This window comes from Xenopus laevis, chromosome 6S (assembly GCF_017654675.1).
Source record: "Xenopus laevis strain J_2021 chromosome 6S, Xenopus_laevis_v10.1, whole genome shotgun sequence".
Classification (NCBI taxonomy): Eukaryota; Metazoa; Chordata; class Amphibia; order Anura; family Pipidae; genus Xenopus; species Xenopus laevis.
The window spans coordinates 86,836,998-86,856,812 of record NC_054382.1 but is presented as its reverse complement, the minus strand read 5'-3'; the positions used below and the strand labels follow the sequence as shown (position 1 = coordinate 86,856,812).

Sequence of the window (19,815 nt, the reverse complement as noted above, 5' to 3'; positions counted from 1 at the left end):
AGTGTGTCTCCATGGAATCTAGCAGATCAGACTAGATGATTTCATGTAAGTGCAGAAGGCAGAAGATTCTTTCACCTTTGGGTTCATGTTGGGTGGACCTTTTTTAAAATAATGCTGTGCCCCAACGTTCTTCCCTTTTACATATCTTTCTGTTATACATTGTCTGTGTTATAATTTAAGTCTCTTGTTTGTACAATGTAATGTATGTCATCTATTGGGATCGGGGTATTTTAAATAAGGGGTCATAACATAATATAGGGAACTATACCTTCATACTATTAAAAAAATGAAACATTAAAAAGTTCAATGGGATTTGTTTAATATTAGCATAGATTTATGCAGCTTGATTAACATCAAGTACAAGGTTCACTTTTACTATTACAGAAAAAAAGCATAAATAGAACACTATTGGCAGTTGCATTTGCAGTACTGTAGTTTGGAGCATTTTTGATAAAGGATTTCCGGAATAAACATCCCATGCCTATTATATTGTTTTACAAGAGCGGTATAACTTGTTAGTGATAAATTATGGAAAAAAAGCATTCATGGATCTCAAACTTAATTTAGCTTTAAAGAGTATCTTGTATTTACGTATAATTGCTTCCTTTACAATTTCCATTCAGATGATAGCATAAAAAGCCACTGCTTAAAATCTCTTTATAAGAATCCACAAGTTGTATGTAATTCCCATGCCTACTATACACTTAGGGGCAGATTTATCAAAGGTCGAAGTGAATTTTCGAATCAAAAAATTTCGAAGTAATTTTTGGGTACTTTGATTATAGAATAGGCCAAAATTGGACTTTGATTTGAATTGAGCCTATGAGCGACATCCTAGAACCTATCTGAGGCGTTCGATTCGAAGGGTTAAATCGTTCGATCGTATTATGAAAAAAATCTGTAGCACTCTCTGTTCTTCAGTGGCATGAAAAGAGTGGCATAAAAGAGTGTATGGATTGTGTGTGATATCAAGATTTGATTGATAATGCCTAGTAAGCAGTCTGTTGGATGGTTGCATCATATCCCCACCACAATGGGTATCTATATATATATATATATATATATATATATATATATATATATATATATATATATATATATATATATATATATATATATATATATATATCTATATATATCTATATATATATATAGATATATATATAAAAAACAAGGGAAAGTTGTGCTCACCACTATTTTTTAAAACCATTAGGCGGGGGTGCAATGAGGGTGTGACCACAAAATACATATAGTCAAATACAAGAGTCCTCTGCACTCAACCCATTATCAATATATTTAAGACAGAGACATTTTGTGCATACTGCTACTAAAAAATGCCTTACCCTTTAAACAACACAGGGATTGTTTGTCCATATATTGCAATATATTTAAGCTGGCCAACTACATCAAAGTCATCCCATATATATATATATAATACATAGGATGCCACTGCTACAGACTGATAATGCACTGGAATGTGCCGATCCCCCAACATATGATAAGGAAGTGAAGCATGCTGGGTGTTGTAGCTTAGCAATAGCTGAGGTGATATTTACCTAGCAAGGTTTTACAGCTCATCTGTATTATTTCCAATCTGCTTCATCAGTATGTGACTATAGTATATATACTGTATATGATGATGGCTGGTTTTTATGGTTGCTTTTAGCATAACAAACTGCTGTATACATATTGGCTGATGTGAATGATTAACTGTCTCTTTCATGTGGTGCATTACATTATAGGCTGGACCATAAAAATAAAGGATAGTGATAATTTATGTCGCTATACAGATAAACTGTACACACATGCAATCATGCATGCAAGACAAACAATTCTCCATATGTCTGTGCAGGAAAAGCATTACATGTAATACAAAATAAAAACTCAAAACACACCCTACAAGTTGCTACAGATGTCTTGTCCATATATAAAGGATATAAAGGATTATAGGATATAAAAGATTAGCAACATCCTTCCGGGGGAACTCATAAAAATGTATTTAGCAAGTAGTGATGGGGGAATAAATTCGATAGGCGCAGATTCACAGTGAATTTCCACATTTCACCGCCGGTGAATAAAGTCATGAAACTGCTGCGTAGATTTGCCGGCGGTCAAAACATTTTGGACGCGCGACTGAAAAGTGACTCACGTCAAAACCGTCACACGTCAACATTATTCGGATGCTCATTGACTTAAAGTCAAAATTGACACGGGTGTCAGAATTCGAGTTTTGCAAATTTTTCGCAGTTTCATGAATTTGCCAGAAATTTTTTGCCGAATCGAAAAGGGACAAATTCGCCCATCACTAATAGCAAGTTATTTATGTTTAAATGAAACACTTGGATCTGCTTTTTTACAAAGGGTTGTTTATGTCAATTGCAGTTACTGACTCATGACCTGCTCCTCAAACCAGATGTGTCATGATGCTCCTGCAATACTGATAAAATTAACCAAACTATTCACAATATCACTCCATATAATGGCATCTTGTAGCAAAAAATTACTAAAATATTATAGAATTAACTTTGGTTTAAATTCAGGTACAAAAACACTAAGGGGCCCATTTACTTAGTTCGAGTGAAGGAAAAGAGGAAAAAAGTTTGAATTTCGAATGGTCGATTATGGCTACTTCGAACATCGAATGGGCTACTTCGACCTTCGACTATGACCTTCGACTTCGAATCGAACAATTCAAACTAAAAATCGTTCGACTATTCGACCATTCGATAGTCGAAGTACTGTCTCTTTAAAAAATTCTTCGACCCCCTAGTTCACTACCTAAAACCTACCGAGGCCAATGTTAGCCTATGGGGAAGGTCCCATTGGCTTCCTAACAATTTCCTGATCGAAGGAATATCCTTGGATCGATGGATTAAAATCCTTCGAATCGTTCATTTCGAAGGATTTAATCATTCGAACAATTATTCCTTCGATCGTAGGAATAGGGCAAAATCCTTCGACTTTGATATTCGAAGTCGAAGGAATTTACTTTGACGGTCGAATATCGAGGGTTAATTAACTCTCGATATTCAACCCTAGGTAAATGTGCCCCTCAGCTAGATGACATAAACATGCATATAGTAGAAATTAAATTCCCATTTTGTGAAATGAATAGAGATCCTGCACATCAAAGAGCAACTGCCCCCTGACCACGAAGAAACTCACAAACTCTAAAACCACGAATGTCATTGAATATATTAAAAGTTCCGATTTAAAAGCGCTGGACGAATAACTTGAAGACCTCTAAAACTTTGACGTTTTCCTGACAAATCTTAGCAAAATCATCTGAAAAGTTCTAAAATTCTGATTTTGGTTGAGAAATGGTCCAATAGGATCAGCCCATATCCCATTGACTTCTACAATCCCTCGCAAAAGTTTAGCATTAATCGCATCCGTGGTTTTTTTAACTTAATCTCACATTTTAAGAAGTATTTCGAAATATAGAAAAAACACCCATTTTAATTTGTTAGCAATATATAAAAAATCATTCTCTTCGCCACCTTCTATCTCCTGATCTCCTATGTGGGTCCAATTTTGTAAACTGTCTCTGAACCCAGACCTGCAACCCAGAGCCCTGACCCACAATTTTATCTGACCTGATCCGCAACTGAGTATAAGACCCGCAACCCCTAGATCCAACAACCCATATTTATACTGGCAGGCTACCCATTTTTTTGTGCTACCCAACCCACTGCAGGACCCTATCCTGATTTGTGTGTTGGACTACCCTACTATATCCATGCTTGTGGCTTATAATCATAATCCCCCAACCTCTGTTTCCTTCACTGTCATTCAGATCATAGCACAAGTCACCAGAAAAGCTGTACACCTAATAGCATCATCACAACTAGGGTTGATTTGATTTGATTAAAGCTTGATTCACATCATCACATGTACTATGGCAATTCAGGAGCCTTCACGATCAGAATGCACACAATTATCTAACATCAGAATAATGTTAATTTTAAAAATTGTTTTTTAATTGTTTGCCCATTTTACATTTAAAGGGCATGTAAAGGCAAAAAATTTTATGAAAAATAAACCTATCTCCAATATATTTTAATTAAAAAATATGTACCATTTTTATAACAAACCTGACAGTATGCAGTGAAAATCTCCCTTCATTTACTGCTGTGGATAGCAATTGTCATCCCGTCCCTAACTGCTGAGCAGGGAAACAATCATACTTATGAACAGCAGGGGGAGCCCCCGCCTTACTTCCCACCATGCAGAACTCAAGCAGCTTTGTTTATGACGATCCCTAAGCAGCCCAGACCACACTGAGCATGTGCACAGTCTTAGTCTTGCAAAGATGTTTAACAAAGTTACAAGATGGTGACCCCCTGTAGCCAAGCATAAATCATTTGTTTGATTAGACTTGCGGTGCAGTAAGTTCATGTTTATATTTAGTATACAAAATACAGCCTTATTCTATTTTAGATTTTAAATGCCCTTTAAATTGTTATTTTGACAGACTCTGGGAGTAATAGAGAAATCTAAAATAGATCCCTTGCAGTAAATATGTATGCAAACCCCAAGATTATCCAAGAGTATGATGTATTTTTCATGTAATTGCTTAAACATCCCAAACTGCTGTGCAAAACATTTCAGGGCATTGAAAAGAGCTCAGAATAAACCATTTGATAAATCACAAAACATCTTTCACTCATACCTTCCTATGAACTCTAAAGGTCTTTTACTGAACAAAAAGCTATTGGCATTAAAAAGAACAAGAATACAAAATGCATCTTGCAATTATAAGATATGATTACCATTATCCATAGATATAGAGATATGGTGCATTTGTATTCTGCAAACCCAAGAAAAAACATCACTGCAGTAAAATCTGACCGTGATTATGATGATGTATACTCTAGTGCCTGTCCTTCATTTCTCCAAGGAGCAACTTCACACTCTCCTGAAATTTTGACACAGTGACTAGCACTACGCAAAACTGCAGCATCAGAAACAATGTCACACAAGCTATTGTAATAATTGTATCATCATAGCACCCTGATAACAGCATGATTGTTACACATGACCATCGTGACTATACCTTTGATCATATAATTATACCAGTCTCTAGAATTAGGAAAACAACATTGATTACGTTATAGGAGAAGCTAATAAAAGCCTTACACAAAATATACAGAAAGATACTTATCTAGAAACATGGGCAAACTGTGCCTCAGTCTAGTAAACCAAAGGAACCAATCAGGGTGACATCTGCTTTCCCTAGTCTAACTGCAGCAGACATGTAAAAAGGTAATTGCTTTTTGTTTGCTATAGGCTATGGTTGTCTGGACTAAGGCAAACTTTGCCCCATAATATGACATACTAAACTGACTTTTCCTGTATAAATACATGTGTGTATTTCTTAAACATATAGCAAGTGAATGTTGTGAAGGCTTATTGTGCCACAAAAAATTAAAATTTATACCTTCTATGATGTAGACACACTCCCTGTCAGGAGGGTACTTGTTGGGGTAGTTGGGAGATGTGAATGTGCCTCCATTTGAGTGTTTTGTCCAAGAACCACACTCTACTAGATTCTGCCCTTCTGTGGTGGTCGGTTTGTCTAAAGAAATAAGAAATTAAATATATCATATCTTTATATTCAAAAACTTCGAATTTCAAAGTAATTTTTGGATACTTCGACCATCGAGTAGGCCAAATTCGACCAATTAGATTCAAAAATCGAAGTACTGTCTCTTTAAAAAACTTTGACTTCGACACTTCGCCACCTTAAACCTGCCGAATTGCTAAGTTAGCCTATGGGGACCTCCTAGAACCCAGTATTTGGCTAAGTTTTGAGAGTTCGAAGGATTTTTTTTGTAAAATCGTGCGATCGTACGATTAAATCATTCGAATCATTCAATTCGAAGTAAGATCGAAGTACAATCGTGCAATCTTAAAAATCCTTCGACTTTGAATGTCGGATGGTCAAATTTCGAAAAAATTTCCACTTCGAAATTCGACCCTTGATTAATCTGCCCCACAATGTTGTATATGCCTTCTATTAAAAGCAGATTCTTTTCTACCGAAATCTATTATGACAGGAAACCTGAAACTCTGAGGATTATGAAAAAAATAAAAAATTTTTTGGATACTTCGACATCGAATAGGATACTACGACTTCGAATTTACTTCGAATTCGATTTGAAGTAAAATAGTTTGAATATTCGATAAACAAAGTATTGTCTCTTTAAAAAAACTTTGACTTCAATAGTTTGCCAAATTAAACCTGCTGAAGTGCTATGTTAGCCTATGGGGACCTTCTAGACCATTTTTCTAAGTCTTTACACATCGAAGTAAAATCGTTCGATCACACGCTAAAATCGTTCAAATTCGGTGAAAAATCCTTTGACTTCGATGTTCGAAGTATTTTAATTCAATGGTCGAATTTCGAAGTATTTTTTACTTCGAAATTCGACCCTTGATAAATCTGCCCCTTAAAGTACAAAGAAATGCAAACCAGAGAAGCAGGTAGAGGTGGATACAATGTCTGGTCAGTTCTCAGTTGGTCTAGTCCTGGCTTTTAGTGCACCTGCTCATGGCATGGCAGCTACCAATCCTGCTGCACTGCTCTGTTTTAACAGACCAGGTACCTTTTAAAAGCGGCAGACTATGTGGAAGTACGTCATTCCCAATAAATAACTGACCAATCTCCAGACAGATTTCAGCCCAGCAGACCATTGTTTTTATCCCTTACACAGGCCCATAAACTACTGACACAGTCTAAAATGGCAATGTCAGTCTGTATACCACCTTTACAGTCCCATTCCAACGAAGAAATGCTATTGTGAGATGCAGTCGAGTTTTTATTCTACTTCCCCTTTGTCTACAGCTTTTACTAAGGTTAATACACCTCTAAGGCAGCGTATTATAGGTCACTGGGCAACTTACTTCTGTCCTTGCTAATACTCTTAGGGGCACATTTACTCAAGGTTCGAATTTCGAAATGAACAAAAACCTCAAAATTGGACCATCGAATTGCGATAGTTCGATATTCGAATTCGAAGTTTTTTTTGATCGAATATGGCCATATTCGTTCAAAGTAAAATCATCGTTCAATCGATTAATGCATCGATTCTAACAATTCTATCGATTAAATCGATCGAACGAATGATTTTCAAAAAAAAAAACTTTGACTTCTAAAAACTTAGCCAAATGTTGGCTATAGGTTCTAGGGTGGCGAAGTGTCGAAGTGAAAGTTTTTTAAAGAGACAGTACTTCAATTTTTGAATGGTCGAATATTCAAAGTTTTTTTCAAGACGAATCGAAGTCGAATTTGGTATATTCGATGGTCGAAGTACCCAAAAATTACGTCGAAATTTTTGAATTCGAATATTCACTTCGAATTCACTTCGACCCTTAGTAAATGGGCCCCTTAGTAACTTAACATTTTAAATACATTGTAACTACATTTCCATACTAATTTATTGTATAGTAATTAATAATAATCTGTAAATAAATGATTAATCTTGTAAGGCACTTACCTTCTCCTGATTTCGTTGCCCAAGATACATGTAGAATAATTAGACTTGTTACAACTGAAACAGAAGAAGACACTTTGTTTTTCAAATGCATTTATACTTGGAGATCAATGTGCAAAATCGAAAGGTTTAATAAAGCCCTTTGCTCTGGGATTTGTAAACAAATATTTTGGGGTTCAGTAAGTACTGGTGCCAAGATCACACATTCTAGCCTTAAGATTTCACAGAGCACTTAACATTACAGTACTAAACATCACTTGACTATGTCCAGGCAACATATCATATGTCTCTGGCACAGCCAAAATAGCAGCACTATCTGATTTGCATCCGGCACATTAAATGGTTTGATGCATTAAATAAGCTATTTAAAGCCTTAACAATCAGACGGAGAGAAAGTAATAGCTGTCAATGGAGAAATACCCAATGATTGCATTAACCTTTAAAGCTGTGCTTTCATACACCTTTTGGGGGAATATGAATCTCACATGAATATTTGTATAAAGCCTGTTCACTTTTAGAAACCATTGGCAACAAATCCAAAATGAGGGTTTACAAAAATACACTCACAGTTCTACCTAAGCAGGCCTCAAGCAGAAGTACTTCAATTAAAATGTATTTGAGTTTATTCTGGGCTGTGCTAGTGGAAGGGGCATATGAAAGGGATAGAGGAAAGGCAGTTATGATAAGAGACAGTGGCATCAAAAGAGAGAGCTACAGTGACACACAGACGGAGCTGTCCTTGGTGCTTAATGAGTTATGGAAATGAACCTCCTTAACATTAAACGGCTTTTGAATGTTTAATCCAGTGAAACAGGCAGCTGGGGCAATTTTTAGTGCAGTTGCCTGAAAACAACAACCACAACCATGTCCTTTTTTTGTTTGTTTGTTTTTTTGTTTTTTTTAACATCAGCACAGTGCAGGGAATAGACACTATAAGAAGCAGCTGGGATAAACCTATATAAATATCCATATAAACAGCATTTGCTAATCACTGCAGAAGAGCCAGGACTGTGCTACTTTAGAGCAGCAAGGAAGCATCACAGTATCTGCAAATAGTTCGACTACATCCTATGGCTGTCAATCATGGCCAGCACAATCCAGCCAGCTCTCTCCCATATCCCAATAGCAGTCTTATGCCTCAATAATGGCCATTGGACATTGGAGCAGGGGCTTCATATTCAGACAAACAGAACTAGACAGAGAGACAGAGAGTCTGGAGAATATTCATGGCTGAGAGTGGAGCTCACTTACTGTGAAACAAACTGCGCCCATGGATCATGTCTGTTCCTTACACAAGGGGCTTCGATCTCCACTAATTCCATTTAGATACAGGAGGACTTCCAGTGCGGGGGGAATAGGATGGACGAGAAAAAAAGAAACCCAGCACAGCAGGAACCGCCACTTCCTCTCGATCAGCTCGATCGCATCCGCAGATAAATGTCTGGAAGCGCCGCAGCCGAGCACAGTCCTTCTACATGACATGTGCGATCCGGATCACTGGAGCTCTGCTGCAACAGATCGCTGGCACCGCAAATGGACAGCAGCCGCTCGCTTTACCATGACTGCTGCTGGGAGCAATGAGACAAATCGCAAAAACGAACGCAATCGCTAGTTTCATCAGAAGATCGAAGCATCCAGGCGATTTACATAGCGGCGCTCCACCTTGGCAATGTTCTCCACCAGAGCTTTTATTAATATCCCCGCGATTAAATCCCCCCGAGAGGAGAAAATCCATGGTGTAACCAATCTGATTGCTGCATATTAGTGGATGTACCAATGGCTAGAGAAATCCAGACCACCAGCGATTTGCTTGACCGGTTCGGCCAATGAAGGAGAATCCCACTCAGTGCTGACTGTCCCTTTAATATCACAGCTGCAATGAAACTTTGGCCATTGAATCCACTAGGCCGGATGACACTGCCCCCCCCCCCAGTCTGAGGAGTCCTCACACTTTAGATCGTACCGGCGTCTAAGCAAACAGCCTGCATCAAGGCAGATTTGCTCGGTAAGCAATCACCGACATCATTTCCAGACTGAAAGTTAAAAAGGAAGCTAAATCCGTGTTCTGGCCATTTCTTTCTTCAGAGATCAGTTATCGAGATCAGTTATCAGCAGCCGAGCGCTGCAACATCCTCCTGCTCTGCTTCAGCTTCACTCCTGCTGCAAAATAGTCGCCAGCAGCAGCAGCAGCAACAAACTGGGAGGCTTTGCACAGGAGCCAAGGAAAGGGGGGAGAGGGAGGGAAAGGGGTTTCTTTTATTTCATCACTGTACAAGAAATCAGCAACTAGACAATGCTTATGCGGCAGGGACCAATTATATACCCATTGATCACATAATGCAAACAACATGTAACACAGGGGCATCTACATGGTTGTTCACCTTTGAGATAACTTTTAGTATGATATAGAGAGTGATATTTTGAGACAATTTGCAATTGGTTTCCATTTTTTTTAATTTAAGGTTTACGAGTTATTTCGATCTTTATTCAGCACCCCTTCAATTTGCATTTTAAGCAATCTGGTTGCTAGGGTCCAAATTACCCTGGCAACCATGCACTGATTTGAATAAGAGACTGGAATATTAATAGGAGAAGGACTGAATAGAAAGATGAGTAATTAAAAAGTAGCAATAGCAACACAGTGTAGCCTTGCAGAGCATTTGTTTTTTAGAAGGGGTCAGCGAAGCCCATTTGAAAGCTGCAAATATTCAGAAGAAAAAGGCAAATAACTATAAAACTAGAAAAAATAAATAATTGAAAAGTTGCTTAGAATTGACCATTTTATAACATACTAAAAGTTACCTTAAAGGTGAACCACCCCTTTAAGCGCTGCCATTTATTTGGAGTGTTACTTTTAGGGTAAGGATTGCACACTCAATTTAAAGAAATTAAATAATATATTTATTACATAAGCAAAAAAGGAAAAAAGAAAAATATACAAAATTACAGAAATAAAAAGTAAGCCCAACGCATTTCGACCATATTGGTATTCCTCAGGGGCACAAATAACAAAAAAAAAAAAAAAAGAAAAGGGCTGTCTTTTTCTTTTCTTTTTTGGTTGTTTGTTTTTTTATTTGTGCCCCTGCGGAAGACCAATATGGTCGAAACGCGTTGGGCTTACTTTTTATTTCTGTAATTTTTGTATATTTTTCTTTTTTTTATTATTGTTTACATGATTTTCTAGTCGACTTAAGGAATGAAGATCCAAATTACGGAAAGATCTGTTATCCAGATAGACCTCAGATCCCAGGAATTCTGGATAACAGGTCCCATACCTGTGCCAACTAGGCAATTTCGGAACCTCGTTTTTTTTTCAAGATCACTATCATAGAGCCTTAAGGAGGGTGCTTTGCATTGGGAGCTCAAGGGGAAAATGATTGTGCAGAGGGTCTCAGAACTTCCCATATTATTCTGTAGTATTCCTATACTCAGTCTTATACCCCTTATATTGGGTTTAGAGCACAAAGTTAGGATACCAAGGACCCATTGCCTTACCCCAATCTTATGTCCTTGTGCTTAAGTGCAATTCTCTTACCTAGCGTCTCTCTATGACCGCTTATCTCCACTATGTGAAGGATTCAGGAGAACCTTCCTCTAGAGCTGTATGAAGGTTGTACATGTGAGGCACTATAATTAAGCCCCATTTTGCACAGGGAGCCTGTTTTAGAAGTCAAGGAATAGGTATAGTTGTCACCATTTATTTCAACTACAGAAAAAGTCATTTCCCCCCATCTTTAGCATCAAGTTTTTCGATAAGCAACCATGAAAGCCTTTCAGCATAAAAGGTTCTCCTGCAATTAAAACAAAAATGGGAAAATGGAAAAAAAAACCACTTTACCATTTACAGTATCAATTCTCCTGTCCACTGGAAAGAAGTGCTGGTTTATTTTAGAGTTTTTGCAAGTATTTGTCTTCTGGACTGCAGTTCTTCATTACATATTCTTTATAGAAACATACTTTGTTATTGTCACTTATCTCCAACACCATGTCATTTTGTAGAACTGCAAATACAAAAGCCCAGACAAGACATTCTGTATGGAGTGATACTTACTTATCTGATAAAGTGGTACTGACACCTAAAAATATGACATATTCTATATTTTTAAAAAAGAACACCAAAGTGTGCTTTTTTTATTAAGAAAATGACTGCTTTCTTTCCCAGACAGGGTGAAATGTTAGGTTATTATGCCATGAACTGTATGTGGTAGTGACTAGTGCGAAAGAAGAAAAGTCCTAATATTTTAAACAAATGGATTCTACAGTATTTATAGTAAATGTACTGCTGCAGACAATCCAGGGCCCATTACATTGTATCTTTTATAACACCTGCACACATTCTAGTCTAAGAACACGTTACCTGTTATATTTTTTTATTCACCCCAACGTACACACAAGCGCAGATTTTTCAAAGGTCGAGGTGAATTTTTGAATGGAAAAAATCAGAATTTCAAGCTATTTTTGTGTACTTCAAATAGTCAAAATTAGATTTGAATTTTTAAAAAATTTGAAAATTAGAATATCGAAATTTATCATGTACTGTCTCTTTAAAACCATCTAAAACCTGGCGAATTGCTGTTTTAGCCCATGGGGGACCTCCTAGGACCTATTTGGAGTCACTTGGTGGACTTTGAAAAAGCAAAGGGTTTTTTGGGAAAAACTTCAAAACGAATTTGATCAAATGCGCTATTCCTTCAATTCGACCGATTCGAATTCGCCCAAATACAGACCTATTTGATCGAAAACTGACCTATTCAACCCAAAAAAAACCTTCGACTTAATTTCGGTTGGTCTTTTTGAATTCAATTTTTTTTTCAATTTGAAATTCGACCCTTAATAAATACTGTATGCTCCACACTGAAAAAATAACAAGCATGTTGGCACCAATCCATCAGTATTTAAGGGAAAACAAGGGCACTCAATAACTATGTGCCCTGGATAATGATTGAACCTTTTAGGGTCATGACTTGATAGAAAAACACATGCTGGTACTCCCAGTTCCAATAGTATCCATATTCACCATGAAAGTGTAACAGTAAGCTAAAAGAAAGGAGCATGGGTAGAGACGAAAAAGGTAATTGAAAGCCTTGTCTATTTTGAAGGCAGTGCACAATGTTCCAGGGCAAAGGCCATACTTCAGGTTAAGAAGAGGTCTGCTTTTTCTCCAGAAGAAGGTGAAGGCAAACTATGGTCACAGCCGTGGAGAGCAACTAGTGCCTATTATTGCTCAATGATATAAAACTACATTGAAACTGTATCTTAATGTCAGCGAACTTAGGAGTTGCCAGTTCACATGGAGAATTGCTCTTTGTAAATTACGATTAAAAAGATTCAAGCTATTACATCATCGGATTTACAAGTCTTAATAAGATGGCTCTTCCACATATTGTAGATGTGGTTTCTACCTACCTTTTTCTGAAATCATTCCATGGCCTTTTTTCTACTAGCTAACCTTTCTATAACAGCTCAATCAGTAAATCCTTTTCTGCATTTTAATTTTATAGCAATACTGAGCCTTAACCATGCCCTGATTTGCATATTAAAATGTAAGCAAAATCCACAAGATTACTCAAATAAAATTTGTGACCCCCTTTAAAGGGCATATAAAGTCTAAAATTGAATAAGGCTAGAAATGCTGTATCTTGTATACTAAATATAAACATGAACTTACTGCACTTCAAACCTAATCAAACAAATGATTTATGCTTTCAAAGTTGGCTACAGGGGGTCACCATCTTGTAACTTTGTTAACCATCTTTGCAAGACCAACACATGCTCAGTGTGGTCTGTGCTGCTTAGGGATCGTCATAAACAAAACTGCTTGAGTTCTGCATGGCTGGGAAGTAAGGCGGGGGCTCCCCCTGCTGTTCATAAGTATGATTGTTTTCCTGCAGAGCAGTTAGGGACCGTATGACAATTCCTATCCACAGCAGTAAATGAAGGGGGAAATTCATGGCATACAGTCAGGTTTCTTATAAAAATGGTACACATTTTTTAATTAAAGTATATTGGAGATAGGTTTCTTTTTCATTGAAGAAAGTAAAAATGGGATTTTATGTTTGTGCCTTTACATGCCCTTTAAGATACAAGAAACACATATCTTGTGTTGCTGTTTGTTTCAACAATTAAGATGTTTTACATGTAAACCAAGTGAATAGATCGATAAAGGAACCAATATTAGGTCTCTTGACCACATTGTGATCTTATTGGCCCTTGTATATAGCCAGAGCCATAGCCATGGGCTTATAATTGTGGAGCAGGAGGGGTAATGTGAAATAAATAGTGATGACCGAATATTTTACGTTTCGCTTACCAAAGAATTGGCAAAACCGAAAAAATATCACAAAAAAATGTGCAAAATAGTCAATAGGCATCAAAAAACGTTTCAATTGCGACAATTTTTGATGCGAGCAACAATTTTTTTTCTCACTCCAAATGCATTAGTCACAACGGCGTTTTTCTTGTGGCAACTTTTTTGTCTTGTCAACTTTTTTTGTCCAAATGCATTAAAGTCAATTGGCGTTTTTCTTGTGGAAACTTTTTCGATTGGCGACTTTTTTGTCTCTTTGACAATTTTGTCTTTGGTGTCTTTATTGTTGCGCGAAAATTTTTTGCAGCGGGTTTTTGTCACAGTTTTGCAAAAATATTCGCAGATGGCGAAGTACAGCATTTCATTGCGTGGCCAAAAAAATGCCCATAAAATAAATATTGAAAAATGAACCTGGGTCTTCAGTCCAATTGTTGGCTGTCGTTTACTACTTTTTTTCCATTAGACTCAGAGCTAAATAATGTCTTGCTCGCACCTTAATAAATTTGAAAATAACAATAAAAATTTTCAGTTTGCTTTTTACTTGTACATGGTATGTAGTTTTTCATTTACATTTTGATTCATCGGTAGTGATGGGAAAATATCTCCCATTTTGCTTCGCCTAAAATTTTGCGGGAAATGAACACAACATCAAAAAATTCATGAAATGCGAATTTTGACGCTCGCATCAATTTTGATGCCGTCATTAAAGTCAATGGGCGTCCATATAGTGTTGACGTGCAGCGGTTTTGACACGAGCGACTTTTCCCTTGCGTGCCAATTTTTTTTTGATACAGGCAAATTTTCACAGGAGTTACGCAAATTTATTCACTGGTGGTGAAACGCGGAAATTCAAAAAGAATTCGCACCTGCCGAATTTATTCGCCCATCACTATTCATCGGTTCTTTTCCATATTTTTTTCCTTCTCATTATAAAAATCCATCTGTACCTGTTATAAAGCAGCACGTTTTATATTAAATTGTTTGTGTTTTATGTTCTGCATTATGTGAATTCGTAATAAAGAAAATCCTTGTTTTTTTCTTGGAGGTGGTGGGAGGGCTTTTCCTTCTCATTAAATTAATACTGAATGTTCATTAAATGTTCATTGTTTCCTTTTACCTAACGCATCTATTTCAATCACTCAAGTTAAGCAATGAATGAACACAAACGCTATGGTGTTATTTAGATGTATCGTCAAAGCTGGGGTATTTGTTATTATGTCTAGGCTTATTTAATTTTGTTGATTACCTGCACTGAATTGTGGGAAAATACATTGTCTGAGCAAATTAAAGTATTGACATGGCCCTAAAACCAGAAATCTTTGTTGCATATCAATGTGAGATTCTTTTCAACATTTTAGATTTTCAGTGTAAGAAAAAAAGACAGACACCAAAAGGTGGAATTTTTTTTACAGGGATTTAGTTAGAAAATCTAAATCTGACTATATACAGAAAGATCTCATCTTTCATTGTGCCATGTGACCCCATGCAGCCATACAAATAGTTCACAGTTTTTTTTAGAATCCTGCTAAAACGTATTTCCTGGAGCAAACAATACAGTAATGAAAAGTAGTATCTGTGAGGATCTTCAAGATGGTTTCTTGAGAAAAAAGCAACAACACAGTGTTAGTCAGAATCTGACCAACATTTCATTGGGCCCATCTCAGTTTAAAACATTGTCAGAAATTTCTAAATATATACCCCCTAACAGACACGTTCCTTTGGGTATCCCAGACAGCAAATGATGCTTTACCCTGACATTTAGGTCCGATTGTATTCCAGTCTGGGCTTCCCCTCCCTCCACCAATTTTGATGCCCCTAGGGGGGCAGCCCTACAGTTCAATAACCACTTGATAAGTATAACACAACATTAATAAAAAAACACTAGAATGGGAATGTAATTAAAAATCGCAAGTGTTATTTACAATGCCATTTTTGCAAATGTTTAGCTCTGCTCACAATGTAAAATAATTTGCTGGTGAATATTACAAAATATCGGCCGCAACAAACAAGTCTCCAAGACAAAATTGATGCAGAGGCAAAAAATCCGCCTTAAGAAAACACGCCCATTGACTTTAATGCATTTGGACAAAAAAAGTCAAAAGTTGCCACAAGAAAAACACCCAATGATATCAATGCAGCTCAATGCAGATTGAGAAAAAAATTGTCACATGCGTAAACATTTCTTTTGCATAAAAAAATGCCACCCATTGACTGCAATGCATTTCACAAATTTTTAGACGTTTTGCTAATTTTTTCTTTGTTTCGGAATTTTTTCAGTGAAACCGGACAGATTTGCTCATCAGTAAAAAAGAACACAAACGTGGTCGATAATGTTTTTCAATGGAACACAGCTCAAAACACAATGCCTTTGTCCTAGTGATGTTTGAGCAACATTCTTCTTCTCAACCTATTCCCAAGAAGGTTTAGTCCTTCACAATTCAATAATTGTTATTGAAAAGTTTGGCTCATATTTAATACACCCATGGAGCTCATGCACTGACTTCCAGAAATGTTGCTGTGTATATTTAGCGATACACAAATACAGAAGGAAATGTGTGATGTAGGAGCTCTTCCAATAGTCTCTTTTTCCTAGCATTGCCTTTTTGCAAATTTGTACTCACAGGCACAGACATTTGCAGCTGTTTCCGATACCCTTGGTTAAGCCAAACAAGTGCTAGCTAATCTGTGGGCAAATATGATATTTTTCCTGATCAATATTTTATTGGCAGTTGTTGAGATAATGATCTAGTATGTAGGAAGATACCATTAGTAAAGGTACGATGCAAGAATATTCTATTTATGTCTTAAATTCCTCATCATCTCTATCTGCTTTGAACATAAAAGAACCACTAAAATGACTCCAGGCACACTTTAACCATTAAGCGGCTTTGAGGGACGTAATACAATTCAGGTTCTAGTCTCCAAGGAAACATTCACGCATAACTGTAGAAAAATCCCTCTTCTAAGGCCATATATCACAAACAAATGTTCTTTTCCATCCACTGATTTCATTTACTTACAGCAGTTCAAGGAATCCTTTGTAGGAGGCATGCTTTTAACTCGCACATGAAGAAGTAACTGGTTAGAGCTGTCCGTTTTTTTTCTCAGTTTTCCTTTCTAGCTCTCTCTTCCAGGAGAGTTCTGATTCATGATTAGATTGATGGCATGGCCCAAACTGTCCCAATTTTCTAATCTGGAGTGGTAAAAAGTATGCCAGGTCAATGCCATTAACAGCAACAACCCCATTTAATCCCATTGTCAGTGCTGCCTAATTCTATCTATTTTGCTTTTGTATTCTAAGTTTCAGTTCTTCTCTGGCCTCTCTTTCTGATGCATTGTACAGCTGTTCCTGGTCCTGCATAATTTTTCATATAGTATTGTCTAAAATGACAATTCAGCACTTTCTTCCAAACGCAAACTCCCTGTTTAACAACAGAACTTGTTTTCTGAGCTTTTACCATAACTTCATAAATATGGCTTAATTAATGCACACATACTTAACATTGTAACATAATATCATTTCCATAGTCATGGCAGCTTTCTTCCCTACAGGAAACAGATGGTACGATATCAGTTTAGTACCTAAAATATCTGTAGAGCATAGGCACAAACATAAATACAAGGGGGGCAGCGGGAGCACTTCAGGCTAAAAAAATATGTTTAAATACAATGGAAGTGCAACGGACATCTTATTAATCAATGCACATTCCCTGGTCCCCTGTCTCACAAGTAATTCAATATATATGCTAGTGCATGGAGTGCTGGAGTGCTCCCGCTGCCCTCTTTGTATTTTTGTCTTGTAGCCAGAAGCAGGCGCTGCTTCAAAGTGGTTTGTAGTACCCCCTACCCACCCCTTCAACTTAAGTGGTTCCATGCCTTTAAAAATGGGCAATCACTCTCTCTTAAAAGGCGCATTAGTCAGTGCAGGGGAGGATCTAGACCTCTGATTAAAACCCAAGGTCGGGAGACACTGCTCCCAAGGATCACCATATGGGGTTACTTTGTAACTAAAAACCCTTGTTTTTATTCACACATGCACTAGCATATATACTGAATTACTTGTGAGACACAGGACCAGGGAATGTGCATTGATCAATAAGATGTCAGTTGCACTTCTATTGTATTTAAACTTATTTTTTTTAGCCTGGAGTGCTCCCACTGCCCTCTTTGTATTATAGGCACAAACATGGCATACATTTTAGGCTAAACATTTTATTTCCAGAAAGTGATGCAAAGATGGTGTCTCAGCTCAGCGATGCTGGGAATTTTAGAAGTTGTCCTTGTACCTCTTAGTGGTCTGCAATTCTTCTTCTCCACCCCCCCCATCTGCCATAAATTATCCCTTGTGTCTTCAGGTTGTTCTACAAGTAAAATTGGACTATGTACGGGTCACATATGACGCCAACATTTATCCTGTTGAGATTTTTAAGTCAGGTTTTTGATAACAAAGTGTTCACTTTATGGGAGGGATGAATGGATATAAATTTGACGCTGTAGCTATGGTGTTAGGAGTCACGGAGGAAGTGCATTGACTTCATATACATCTTTTATGGATGTTTAAATAAAGATTTTAAATTCTTTTTAATCCAGGCTGTGATCTTTGGTTCGTGGTGTGTGCTGCTAATCAAGACAATTGTAGGTTCGTGGTGTGTGCTGCTAATCAAGACAATTGTAGGGTCAAAGATGACGGCAAACAGTGGACAAGCCTTTGCTACAATTCCTTGCTAAAACATAAATATTGACAAAAAAAGTGGAGAGACAATCTAGTAAAGTCTAGTAAAACTACAACCTCTATTCCTGTGTTTTTCTCAATTGTGAACATTGCTTTATTAGTCTACATAAACACAGCCAATTACTTTTTACTTGTTTCTGAATAATTAATTGCCACTTGTCCTCTAGATATCTGGGAGATGGCTCATATCAAAATCCCTAGGATTAATGAAACCTATGCTGCTAAAGGGGAGTGAACATCTGGAGGTTAGGTCCATGATCTGCTCTGGCACTGTGATTATCCAAGCACAACAACCAGCATCTAAATATTTGAGCTGTAAAAGCCCCCAAAGGATCACACAGCTGAATTGCTTTCAAGTCACACTACCTGTTCAATTAACTATGCAATTATTCTCTTAATGAGAATGTAAATATGTTGCTGCAGGAAAGGATTCTCACTTATGTGTTCAGTTTCTATATTTAGTTGAACAAAACATGACTGTATATTAAAGCTTCATGCAATAAGTAGTATTGTAACCAAAAGCAAGTGCAGTGGTGCTAATTTAGTAAGAAGCCTTAATTATGTGAAGCTGTGACATGAGAATTTGTAGCCTCTTGCTGCACCTTTTGTGCCCTCTAGCAGTTTTGCATTACTGATTTGCACGGACTGCTAATGTTGTTAATTATATTATATTATATTGTTTGTGGTGCTGACCATGAACACAGAGTGATCAGCTGTCTATCTGTTATTAGTTATTATTTAGGGTCGCTAACAACTGTTTCAGTGTATTATAAGGATGGAGCAAATTCCTAAGGTGTTTCGGCTTTTGCTCCATTCTTAGTCACATTTCAATGTAATACAGGGCTTTACAGAAAGAAAGATTAGTGCAGAAAGAATAATTTGTGTGACATGGGTGGAATTGCTGAATGGAGAGATAAGGAAACTAAAACAAGAAAATCCTATTTGAATAATGCAATGAATAACTAAAGTAAATTTCAAGCAGAACATTTTTTTTGTTGCTCTTTTCAATCTAACAAAAAAATATTACACTTATGGGATAGTAATACAGCAGTGAGAAACAATCAAATCTCATATACATACAGTATATACATATATGTATAAGTTGGGTTGAAAAAAAAAAAAGACTAAAGTCCATCAAACCCTTCTAAATGAATCCCAAAGTTTTGCCACAGTTTACCTGTGACGATTTTCTATTTCAATTCAAGCTATCAATTCATACGAATGGCAAACCTGTTGACTTAACCTGAAGGTGTTTCTCCCTTTTTATTTGCCCATTGGTA

At 36.9% G+C, this 19,815-nt stretch overlaps 1 protein-coding gene across 1 annotated transcript in view; it reads right to left on the bottom strand.

Annotated features, from left to right (window-relative positions):
- The window catches only part of neto1.S (neuropilin and tolloid like 1 S homeolog), a 46,158-nt gene extending 36,495 nt beyond the window's left edge, over positions 1–9,663 (bottom strand). Inside the window, exons 1-3 of the mRNA XM_018223606.2 lie at positions 8,748–9,663; positions 7,500–7,553; positions 5,441–5,578 (exon numbers count right to left, since the gene is read on the bottom strand). Of these exons, the coding sequence (XP_018079095.1) occupies positions 5,441–5,578; positions 7,500–7,553; positions 8,748–8,775 (220 nt within the window). The 5' untranslated portion in view covers positions 8,776–9,663. The remainder of the gene's footprint in view (positions 1–5,440; positions 5,579–7,499; positions 7,554–8,747) is intronic.
- Positions 9,664–19,815: the final 10,152 nt, after the last annotated feature.